The sequence below is a fragment of the Zonotrichia albicollis genome, chromosome Z (assembly GCF_047830755.1).
Source record: "Zonotrichia albicollis isolate bZonAlb1 chromosome Z, bZonAlb1.hap1, whole genome shotgun sequence".
Lineage (NCBI taxonomy): Eukaryota > Metazoa > Chordata > Aves > Passeriformes > Passerellidae > Zonotrichia > Zonotrichia albicollis.
In genome coordinates, this window is record NC_133860.1 from 30,769,213 (window position 1) to 30,782,400 (window position 13,188).

General features: G+C 35.9%; 1 protein-coding gene across 1 annotated transcript in view; it reads right to left on the bottom strand.

Annotated features, from left to right (window-relative positions):
* Nucleotides 1-6,779: 6,779 nt before the first annotated feature.
* The window catches only part of FGF10 (fibroblast growth factor 10), a 57,725-nt gene continuing 51,316 nt past the window's right edge, over nucleotides 6,780-13,188 (bottom strand). The window contains exons 2-3 of the mRNA XM_005493723.4: nucleotides 12,760-12,863; nucleotides 6,780-9,048 (exon numbers count right to left, since the gene is read on the bottom strand). Of these exons, the coding sequence (XP_005493780.1) occupies nucleotides 8,851-9,048; nucleotides 12,760-12,863 (302 nt within the window). The 3' untranslated portion in view covers nucleotides 6,780-8,850. The remainder of the gene's footprint in view (nucleotides 9,049-12,759; nucleotides 12,864-13,188) is intronic.

Here is a 13,188-nt window from a genome sequence, read left to right on the forward strand (position 1 = left end):
TACCTAGGTGGCAGGAAATCTGTTGTGGATTTCATGCTCCATAAAAAAAAGACAGGAAATGGCACAAGATTTCTATGTATTGCAATAGTACTCCCAGCAGTCCTCTGTTTAATTAGGGCCATCCTTGTTACATGGTGCTTGTTTAAAATGTAATCTGGCTCAAGTTAAGAAAACTCTCCGTATTTACATAAAACACAATAATGTTACCAGGAAAATGTTTACAGTGTGGACAATCTGTGAGGGCTTGAAACAAACAAAATCACATTTGATGTAATATTTAGAAGCCAATAGCAGCTTACTTCTAGAATTGATTTTGAAGAAAATTTCAACTTCTCCCTAAGGCTCAGACACTGCCCAAAACTTAAATTGAAACTTTGATGTGAGATTCTGCATGTTAATTTAACTCATTCTTCCCAATACTCCTCTCTTCCTGTTGTGTTCCTCATCTAGTCACATTTAAATGCTTATGTTGCTTTCCTGATATGATGCTTGTCCTGTACTAACAATTTTTTGCAGTGATCTCCTATTTATAAAACTCCATACATCTTCTTGCTGCACTCAGGGCATGCCTTCTAAGTTAAGAAACACTGCTCTACCATGTAGCCGCAATCCCTTTTAGTCTCATGTATTATAGTTTCTGAGGTAAAAATTTGGTTAAATAAGAAGTAATTTGAGGTGAAATAATTTCAGTCAAAGTTTTGTGTGTGCCTAGATGTATCCACTTCCCCCTTTCTGCAGCTCTTTGTTGACATAGGTGATCCTGCCACTTCTCAACAACACGGAGCATTTATGTTGGTCATTACAGTGCATTGCCAATGTTCATGTTATTCTTCTCTGGAATACATGTAGTACTTCCTTCCAAAGCACAATAGGCAATTATTATGTTTTTCTCACTAACTTTGTTTACTAAATTAAAAAAATGAAGTCTTGTTTGGATACTGTATTCCAAATGGGTAAATATCAATTTACTTCTAATTCCTTCCTTAACCTTTTGAGTAAAAAGTGCAGTGTTCTGAAATACCATCATGGTGACATCAGGGATTATGCCCTGTTGCTATTTGGCTCAGATGCCAGCTGCACTGAGTCCCTTTATTATGAGTATTAAGAACACAGCTGCTCAAATCTTTCTTCTGTTACAGGGCTTGGCACTCAATAATTGTCTTTCTGTCTTCATCCACCCATAAAGAAAAGGATTCCACCGAGAGTTTTCCTGGTAGGTCTTACATGACTTACTGGTCTTGAGATATTAGCTGTGATTGTTGCTTCTGCCTTCAGTATGTCTGCAGGGGTTTTGTTCATGTTCCTTCCTTTGGACTGAAGAAAATAAAATCCTCCAAATGGAAACCTGTATAATCTTTATTTTTAAATAAATCACTCCTTGAATTCTGTCTCTTCAGTAAAAAAGGCTTACCTCCTTAAGATACATCTTAGGAGTATGCATAATAATACTTCAATTATGACATTTATTTATTTATTGTTCTCTGTCATATACCAGCATATCAAAACAGAGGTAAGTAATCATACTGGATCATTAATGTGCGTTAACTCTTGGGTTTTGGCATCTAAAACATTGGAATTTTGAAAACAGGAGTAGCTGTAGCTAACATCTGTACTTTTGCTATGAACAGCAAACTGATAGCTGCCAAACATACAGAGAAATGATAAGACATGCCTTAGTGATTTTGAGGTCCGAGACTTTGTCAGATGGGTTATAAGGGTTGTGGAGTTCAGAGATGGGTATTATCTTTGAAGGTTGCTGATTGAGCAAACTTCCTACTTGAGTTGTAGAAGCTACAGGAGGGAGTAACATGGGTGATCCTCCAGAGCTAAAGAAATGAAAACCATAGAATGAGATTAGCAGGAAACTACCAATGGTGCAAGCCTTTGCGCTTGTGTGTGTTATTTATAACTGTTGGATGTAAGTTTTATTACATGTTATATACATAAATATAGAATTAATTTAAGAATATGACACTTACAATGCGCAGCATACTTTATATTTCATGATATATCCATATCTGTTGGTGCTACAATTAACTGGAAAAATAATTTTTCCCTCTTCTCCCTGTATTTTAGTCATGGTGAATCTTTGCCATATTTGCAGAGTCCAAGCAGTAACGCAGTAGTCATGAATGTTGGGTATTTTCCCTTTTTCACTGTGTGTATTAAAGTTATGGTACAGACTGTCAAAAGAAGAAACTGTAAGTGGCTGAGCTGTCCCCAGTATAAATAGACGTCTCTATGTAATGAAGGGTCAGTCTGCTATTTGTTTAAAATTAACAGAAGAAAAAATACATGAAATAAACACTACAAACTATTAAGCTGCTATCAGATAAAAAAATTACATTAAATATGAAAAATTTGTGGAAGAAATCCTTCATTATGAGTATTGTAAGGCACTGGAACAGGTTACCCAGAGAAGTTGTGGATGACCCATCTCTGGAAGTGATGAGGCCAAGTTGAATAGGGCATTGAGCAATCTGGTCTAGTGGAGGTGTTCATTTTCACTTCTCATTATGGGGAGGGTGGGAAATAGCTGATCTTTAAGATCTCTTCCAACCCAAACCATTTTATGATTCTGTGATTCTATTTACAGGTTTATTTATAGTGCTGTTAGTAAAAGCTGAAATAACTCAATTTTCTTGAACAATATCCATAAGTCAACTCAGACTAGGAGGACATGCATTTTGAGGCATAATGAAGGATTTTATTCATTGTGAGGTCATTCTTGCAAGAACCACTGAGAAATATAGTAATTATCTATGAAAATCATCTTTTGCTTTTCATGCAAGTTACAGAGTGCTGAAAGGAGATGGGTACTGATCTTTTCATTTTGTAAGTGCTGGTGTCAATATTTCCTCCTGCAATCAGTGTGCAATGGAAGCTTGAGTCAGACCCAGATTGCATCTCTTTACAAATGTTGGTAAGATGGGACCGAAAGGCTTGCTGACATTTCCCCTAAGTGTGTGCTCTGTCAGAAAAACTTGTTCTTTGGCTGCTTTTAGTCACTTTGATTTCTTCTACTTAGAAAGATTTTTAAGTACTAATGATTCTCTCCTGTTGCAACACATTTGCACATAATTGGGTAACTGTATGGCTCTGAAAAATTTTAAGAGGCTCTCTATATATTACTGGCTTGAGTTTGAGCTTGTTGGTAGCAACTGAAAGTTATGCCTGCAGATAATTGTCTTGTGTTTTATATAGACTCAGTAGATGGTTAGTTGGATCATACAAAATATTTCTATAAGTTACTTTGGAAGAGATCTGCTTTATGCTCGTGTCTGTGGCAGAATCAGCAATGTAAACCATTCCTGATAGCTCTTACATGCCTAAAACTCAGTAAGTTGTACAATTATCTAAATCAGCTTCCTTCGGAGCTCTTGGTATTAATGAGGTTTTTCCAAATAACTTGAATTTCCCTTAATTCAGTTGGATAATTTTCTTCTTAAATTACCTTGGATTAAAATAGAGATATTTTACTTGTCAAAAGACCAAAACTACCAGCTCAATTTGTATCAAAAATCAATGCAACCAGTTATGACTGCTCTCTATATATTTGGAGAAACAATTTAATCTAATGTTTCTTCAGTAATTTTGAGGTTGCACTTCAAAATCAGATGACACTCTATGTGCATGGTGATATGGAAATGCTCTCATATGATGATCATAAGATTTATGGGTTTTGAGATGATCTTATTTAGGATTATAAATTTCTTTCTAATGTCTTATCTAAACCTATCTTCCTTCAGCTTAATTCAACTGTTCACAATTCCCCATTGTGAAAAATTTCTCTCCAGCCTTTTTGGAAACCCCCTTCAGGTGCTGGAAGGCAGCAATGAAATCTCCCTGGAGCTTTCTTTTCCCCAAGCTGAAAAGCCCCAGCTCTCTCATCTTGTCACCACAGAAGGGGTCTTTCATCTTTGTGATCAGTTTAATGGCTGTCCTCTGGATTTGTTCCAACACGACCACCTATTTCTTGTTGTAGACTCCAGATCTGTACAGAGTATTCCAGGGGTGGGGTCTCATAGAGCAATGTAAATGGGGAGAATCAGCTCCTTTGGCCTGCTGGTCAGGCTTCTTGATGAAACCCAAGATGTGGCTGGCTTTCTGGGTTGCAAGCAGGTGTTGTCCTGTCATGTTAAGCTTTTTGACCACAAACATGCCCAAGTATTTTTCTCCTGGGTGAGTCTTGATACATTCTCTGCCCTGTCTGTACTTTTTCTTGGAATTGCCCCATGTGGCAATTCCATGTGAAGGACCTTGCCCTTGGCCTTGCTGAGCTCCCTGAGGTTTGCAGGGTCCCACATCTCACCCTGTCCAGGTCCCTGTGGATGCCATCCCTGCCCTCCCCTGTGTGGACAGCCCCACCCAGCTCAGTGTCAGCAGCAAACTTGCTGAGACTGCCCTGGATCCCACTGTCCACATCCCTGACAAAGGTGTTAAAATATGTTTGTCCTGATATGGACAACTTCTCTCCACAACCTTCATAGTGCAACCATGCCACTTTTTTTTTTTTTTCTGCTGAGGAAGCCATCTCTGAGGTCCATGTTTCATCAGTTTACAGACAAAAAAAAATTTCTTCTAAAATGTTTTGTCTCCAACAGCGAGCACAGAATTGTAGCCAGAGGGATTAGCAGAAGAATGGAGAAATTTTATAATATTTCCTTAAAGTACACTTCCAAAGCACCAAGAAACTCAAATACTTCTTGGGCCAAAACCATGTGTCTAGTATTAAACACCCCCAGTGGACAAGCTCATATGATTGTCTGAATCTCACTGACATTCTTTATAACAAAATAGATGACAAGTTTGAGGAAAATCTAATACAAGTAAGTCTTAAACTAAGCACATGAGTGCTGAGGACTAGTCTGCTGTTATATCCAGTCCTGTGTGCCACAGGCAGGTTTCAGCAATGGCTGTGTTTGCAACGTTCCACCTGAGAGTTTTAATTGGATTTTCTTCACAAATGAATTTTCATTCTTAGCTGGTATAGGTAGGACATGTTTTTAGAAACCTCATGCTGCATTGCATTTCATCTGCAGCGAGGAAAAACTGTGACAGGCCTCTGACAAAAGTCCAAGGAAAATCTTAAATGTTACAGAGTGGAGGGGAAGAAAAAAAAGATTGCTGCAGGTGACTTAAACTCAGATGCTGTCACTTTCTGACTGCCAATGGAATTGGCTTCACATTCTACACCTATACATGTAATCACATTCAGGTTTGACTTTGTTGACTGTTATGGCGTTGTTGTGAAGGATGGTTGAGACACTACACCAGTCAGGGGAGTGAAGGGCCAACCAGAACTTCTGTATAAATGAGTTCCTCAATCTTGAGGCCCAGGCATTCATCTTCTACTTGATGGTGGATTTCAGTGTGAACTTATGCTGATTTTGTATTAAAGCACTTTAACAGTTCTGACACTGCACCTTCCTACTGTATCTCCAAATTACCATAGAAATGTAATAATTATGGCTATCAGCAAGACTCTTCTCTCACACTATATCGTTCACTTAATAACATTTAAGAAGCAATCAGTTAAATAAATAAATGGATTAAATCTTATCTGTCTCTGTCAGGCAAAGGATACAGTACTCATTTAACATGATAAACTGAGCCATATCTCTTCTTCCAAAGCTGGAATCTTATAGCTTAAGTTATATTTAGTACATGTTCTTCTTCCTAAACCCCTTCTTTCTTTCATCAATCAAGCTTCCTCTAAATTAATTGTTTTTTTCCACTGTATAAAACTAGGTGGACTCAAATACAGGAAGAATCTGGAACATTTGGTTGTTATTAGTGTGGAGATAGAGGCCTCACACATACAAAATATTAAAAATACTTAGAAATGTTAAAATTATTTTTGTTTGGGGAGTACACAGCATGAAAGCAGAGCTCGTAATACAACAGATCTTTTTCTTCTTTATTTTTATTGTGCAGTACAATTTTAGGTTAATAAAACAAACAAAGACAATACTTTTATTCTCTAATCCCCACATTTTATTATTTTTATTTAAATATAACATACTATACATTGTTGCTCAGTGATTTTGGTATCCCTTTTATTTTCTAAACCCCTTCCCCTGTTTTCCTTTTACTCAGGAGACTGTTATGCTCAGGGTGACAGAAAACAGAGCTTATGGTTGAGGACCTGGGATACTCTAATATCTGCAGTTTGCTCCCACTATAGTGGGTGTTACAGTATACCAAACACACAGGAATCATTGATTCCTTCAAGGGTTTTTTATTTTGGTTAATTTTCAGAAACCACTCTTCATGTCACAAATGGCTCCTGGCTCACTTTGGAAAAGTGATATTTCCTGATCTTGTCATTTGAGCAGCATGGTGTTTTGAGTACTATGATAATATTTATGCATAATCCTCCCCTGACCAAGTCATCTAGGTAAGTCTGTAAGAAGAGAATTTCATTTGTGCCCTAAATGTTCTTTAAGTCGTCATTCAATACTGCATTCATCCAACTCATACTGAAGGTTCAGTATGGGTGGTCCATTATGTCTTGTCAGTTTTAATTACTGATTACAAATTTAAACAGAGACTCGCTTTTATCATGGTAGGTAAATTTTGCTGTGAGTTGCAATTACATTTAAAATCTAAAATTCTTATTTCTCTTTCTAGAAAAATGTCATTTGTGAAGAAGAAAACTGGAGATAAACTACCATGAAATGCAACATCAGCTATCAACTAAAAATATGTTGTCTCTCAATGAATTCCTAGTTTTAAAAGAGCTGACTTTATTTAAGGACAGGAAAGATAATCTGACCATTTTGTATTTTATGGGAAAGCTTTTTTTTTTTTTGCTTTTTTTTTAAAAAACAGCTACTATTTAAATAACAGATTAAGATTGAAGTGCTGGTTAAACATTGACTTAAATAAGTTATAGAAGATTCCAACAACACCAGCCTTTATAGAGGTTAAACATTCTCAAAAAGACACATTAAGCAAGGCTCTCCTTTGTACCAAAATACAGTCTCCAAACAATAAAAATAAAACCAACTTTTTCACAACGAGAAATATTGAAGATAAACTGCAGCATCAATATAATCTTATAGTTATCAGTAAAGTATTTAAAACAAAATAATATTATACTACTTTTGTTTCTTACTAAAGACACTGCAAAGGCTTATTTATTTATTTAGTGGAATACAATGTGAAGACAGTGGTACAAATTGTTTGATGTACTGTTTTCTATTTATCTGCTCTAACAAAATGAATCTCAATATGGTTACACTGGTGAGCTTTCCAGAGCTCTCTAAAATTACTGAGTAAAGCAAAATATAAAACAAACCTTATGTACCTTTAATTGAACAGACTTCATATTATGCTTAACTTTATTATGCTGCAGTTGCTCAAGTTAAGCCATGGGATGAGTAACACTTCATAAAATTGTGCTGGATATTATGTATTTTGAGCCTTCAGTTACTGTGATGGTTGTGAAAGGCACGCTAAAGCTGGAAACCAGCACAGCTTTTCAGTTGGCTCTCATATATAATATACACATGAGTAATAATCTCTGAAAAACGCATGAGCATGATTTGGATCGCACGAGGGTGATTTTGGTCTTGCAGCCCTTAGCTAGACATCACTCCCACTATATGCCCGTGGTTTTTCAAGCTGGTACCAAAGGCAAATGGGTTGAACAAGTATCAATTGAGTAAGGTATGCAGGACTGCCTTCTTGCTTGCCTTTCAGTGGCCAAATGTTACACTTAGGAATTACACACTACTGTTTTACTTCAATGCTCGCAGTCTCAGTGATTTTAACAGGGCTGACCACATCAGGGTTCCAGCCCAATGTGTGCTGCAGAATATCACACTGATAGCAGTGTGTTAGATCCTAGCTCCAAACTGAAATTAAAGGCAGGTGAATATACACACAGATGCATTGACACCCAAGTACAGATGTGGCTCCTTTTCTCAACTTCAAAATAGCAGAAAGACCCTTTGAACAAAGTATTTCTTGAAGGTTTTTCTTGAGTGCTGATAAGTACAAAAATTTCTGCAATATAAAGACACTCAATACCATAAATCCAAGCACTGCTTGTTTGGTCTTATGCTTAAGTGCAAGACAGTTTATGAAAAAATGGAGTATACTCTAAATTTTCCCTTTAAAGCCTTGTCTAATTCTCTGAGTACTTCTGAGGTTCTGACATTTTAATCTATCAACCTCTCTGTGAAGTACTAAGAAAAAGGGAAAATAAGAAAGAAGCAAATGAGGAAACATTTCAAATAAAAAAGATATTTAACATCCTATTAAATAAATAACTTAGAGAGAAATAAAGAGAAATGAATTTAGGACATACAAGCAAACCATACTATTCATTTTGTTAGAACAGTTATACACTACTTTGCTTATCCTATCCATTCGTCCACAAGGCTTCTCCAGAAATGTCATTATTTGTGCATATGACCCAAGTGCTTCCAGTAAATGCTTGTGTGTCTAACTGTTCATTGAATCATTAGGCTTGAATGAGCAATTAAGGACTTTGATAAGAGTTAGTATTCCATAAATAGCATTCCCCATGAAGATCACGCAACAGATTGTCCTATGTCCATCAAGGTCTGTTGCAGTGATTAAAAAAAAAAAAGTTCACACTGGCAATAAATTCCATCCCCTTTGATCCAGCTTCATTTTGATTATAAGATATGACAACGAACTAAATAAAGGTATTTCATGTGCCAGCAATAAGTACAAAACCTTCAAAGGCTTCCCCTGCTCTCATTTCAAACATGCAGATGTCTGTGCTACTTCTCCGCATCTACCTTTTAAGAGAATTACCAAATATTCTTGACATAACAGCCTTTGGTTCAACTGCGTCAAAAAAAGTTTGTTCATCTACGACAGGACTACCATAGGAAGAAAGTGAGCTGAAGTGTTTTTCCTTCTTGTTTTCTGTCCTCTCTTCGTGGTTCCCCTCCCATTCAGGGCCACAAACATTTGCCTTCCATTGTGCTTCCAATTTAAGGATGCGTATGTGTTATATCCATTTTCTTCTATTCTTTCCTTCAATTTGCAATCGCTATTAAACTCCTTCTGTTAAAAGAAGAAAAAACCCACAGATTCAGAACAAACATAATATTTCAGCATACTGAAAGAAAATACTTTTTAAAAATGTTTCAAAAGATTGTAGTCTCTTGTATGTGACACTCTTTTAGGATTCCACCGTGTATTTAAAAAAAAGTTTCATGGCATATAAAGCATCATCAGTTAGACTGCAAAAAGTGAAATTAAAAAAGGATATAATTAATAATTCAATGCATAAATATAGCAGTTAAATGATTTCATTAATTAAGAACTGAAAATCAGGGTATCTGTGTTGGAATATGGCAAGAATATTAAATTAAGTTCTCATTCATAAACTCAAAAGCATAAAGAAGCAATCTTGGAATCATAAATCACATTTCATTTCTAACAAATTTAACTCTTAAATACCTTGAATGAAATTATTGATACTATACATTAAACAAATATTGATGGTATAGGACTATTTCTTATTTAAAGTAAGAATCTTTGAACCACTCTGGTGATGAAAAAGGGCTTTTTTTTTTGGATAGGTGTAAATCACTGTTAGGCTGCTATCACAATTGGTGTGAGGCCTATCACTTGGCTGACCTGAAAAAAAGCTTAGCCTAAAAAGGAATCATGCATGATCCCATATCTTATTGACTAAACAAAGTTGGAAGTAATTTTATGTATGGGACCAGGGATTAAGATTTTCTGTTTTTAAAGGAGAATCAGTTGTCAGGCTGTTAAAATGAATCAAAAATACAAGCCTGTGGAAGAACGTAGGGGAGCCTACTTATTTTTTATACTGTTAAATGTAATTTTACGTAGATGCACTGTTCTATATAGAAGTCAAGAATAGTTCTTTTCATAAACAAGTATATATAAAGCCATCCAATTTTAACAAACTACTTATATTGCATTTAGAAGGCTTTTAAAACTAGGGTGTTTGAAACATAATTAAATTAGAATGAAAAATCAGCATTTTGTTGTTCCTGCATTTCAGAAAATAAGATGCCATTGCACAGCTCAGGGAGAAGCAGGTCAGAATCTCAGAGTATGATGTACTAACTACATGTACTATTTTTAATGTGATCATGAACAAGACAAGAAATATGTCTGAATAATAAATCAAGTTTCATGTCAATTAAATCAAGTTAAATATATTTCCCATACCTATTAATTTAAATTAGAATTTTTATACTAGTTAATGATAAGGGCTTTGATCCAGTGAGCATTTTGTGTGAACAGTTCGTTTCCCTTGGTTGCTTCTACAACCATTGAAGACTTGCTTGATGGAATTGCACACATTCAAATTAAATTTGGCTCCCAAAGTGTTCTTTAATTTCAGGATTATGATCAGAACAATGATCAGCGAGGAAGACACTATCAAGGCAAGACTCTTTACAAGACCACTATTGGCACTGCCTTCACCACAAAGCCACCATATAGATAATTTACCAGTTGTTTTCTGCAATATGTCACCTCTGGGATCAAGGTATTAAAAAGAGAGGTGCTCATCAATCACAGTCCTAAACCACAGTAACTTCTCCTATCTGCCAATATGTTAAAGAGACTTAAAGAAGCTAAATTTGATAAAGAAATCTAAGAGTGAGTCTTTTCCCCCTCATTTTAACCAAAATCAGTCAAATGGAAAAGTATTTGATTAATACAGAAAGAGCTTTGCTTGTTTTCTTAGATGCAGAATTGTACTCAAATTCAACTTGTACTTCTATTCTTAGATAACAGAAAATATGATGTTTTGATGTGCTTCTGAAGTCTTACTGGCAGGGGTCTGAGTGCTACACAGGACTGCTTTACTCATTTAAAACAAATTTCAGCATAAGTCTGCACCAATGTCTATTGTGCACGTGCTCAAGGGTGTTTTTAGAATTTTTATTGGTTCTGGTTTTGGTATTCGTATCCATCTGCAAGCTGCCACACTGCAGTAATATGAGGCTAACTGCAAGTCCTGGGATTACTGGAAAAATAGTAACAGAAGCATTCTTGAAATTGCTAAAGTATTATGGAATAGGTTTTGATAAATCATTATATTGTGATTTTATGATGTGAATATTGAAAAATTATCTCAGCTGGAATTAAAAAAAAGGTTTCCCACATTCGTATCTTCCTGTCAACACTATTTCTAATACACTATGAATTACTGAATCTTATGGCAGCAATTTCCATCTATGGTACATGAAAGCTGCTTCGATGTCTTTTGTACATATATAGTGTTGGGACAGACTCTAAACAGACTCTCACCAACCAGGCAAGGCTGACAACTGGGGTTAGAGAGTCTGTCTTGGGCTTTGGGATGGACCATCACAAATGGCTGAGCTGCACCACTGAGATGTGTGGACTGAACATGGTGATTTATGCTAAAACCCTCACCTACCTCAGAAGCACACCCATGATCAATGACTGTATTGAGTAACTCAGTACACAGTTTCCTCTCTCAATAAGCACTGACCATCCTGTGTTTCTGACAAGTATAAATCTAGAAGTTAAATCTACATTTACAGGAGTATAAGAAAAATGTCTTGTTCTTGTCTCTCCTTAATGTGATTCTTTGAAACTGTCGCAGAGTTTAGAAAACCAGCAGTACGTTATTGAGCCAGGAGTGACTAGCCACAGTGTAGGTGAGAGAGGACACTGTATATAGTTTGTATGAACTAAACACACTCTCTTCTTAAGAAAGAGAACCAAATGACTAGAGATCCTTTGAGTCTCACTTGAAATTACCATTACTTCATTGTTTCCAGCAGAAATAAGTGGCCTAGCTACACTGCTCAACCATAAACTCAGTCCCTATATGTGACATCCTTTCCATAAAGCATATGGATGATCTGAACATTAAGCAACCTGCAGAATGGCTCATAACCTTTCCAGGAACTGGAAAAACATTGAAAAACTGCAAATCAAACCAGATGTAATACCAGAACAACCTGGTGTTTCTGTAATCATGGGGATGTGTGAGGATATATTTGAGTTTAATTGTTGCATTTATAGATCATATCACTTTATAGAAAAAATTGGATAGTTTCTGAGTTTCCTTGAGTTGGTTTGTTTTTGTTTGGTTGATTACTTTTGGGATTTGGTGTTTGGATATTTTTTCCCCTGAAAGTATCTGTAATCCCAAACTTACACAAATACAAATTAAGTGTATATGGACAACTTTCAAGTGTTACCTGAATTCTGCTCAGATAAATCTCAGCTGCTGATATTTCAGTTCATGTCTCGCTGTACTGTCCATAAGCTTACTCATTAGTCAATATAGTCAATTTAAAGCCTGCTACTCTAGGAATCTTCTTCCAAGTTTTAATTTAATGATTTGGGGTGTTCACTCCATCAGCTCAATGATTTCAGGCACCTTTATTCCTCTCTCCCCACCCTCAAATTTCTGCTAAGTGTGATTGCTCTGTAGAAAAAACCAGGGAAAACGAGCCTTAAAGATTACATTTTGTGAGACCCTGTCTACTGAACACTCCTTAATAAGCAATATGACTGAGGCAGTAAGCATGATAAATCCCAGCAGCTATGTTGGTATGACATGAGCTTAGCAAACAACAGGAAGCTTGTGGAGAGGGGTGATCCTGGTTTATCAGAGGATGAAATTTTGATAAACAGCTAATTTCAGCTCTATTTAGTAGCAATACACAGACAAGCAGTGTTTCAATAGGCAAGACAGAGAACTGGGCTGATTCCTGAAATCCATCTGGAATGTGAAAAGGTACTTACAGAGCCGTAGACTTTTCCTTTTTTGTTCATGGCTAAATAGTAGTTGCTCTTAATAGACTTAACTGCCACAACTCCAATTTCTACAGATGTTATCTCCAATATGCCTAAAAAATATAAATTGAGCTATTTAATCACTTTGTACAGGATTTTCTTTCTGTAGAAAAGACAATAAACCTGAAAAATACAAGACTTGTAATATTTAGGACCAACTAAACAAAAAACTCAGCAGAAGTATTTTTTAAGTCACTGCAAGAATATACACAAATGTTTTTTCAATTAACATGTTTCCTAACCCCACATTTTACAACCCATAGATACTGAAACAACTTCATTCTTCCTAGCAAAGATTTTACTATAATTTATCAGAAGAGACATTGAACCACAGCATCAAATTAAATATATAGCATATGTCAATAGAATATTGGATTT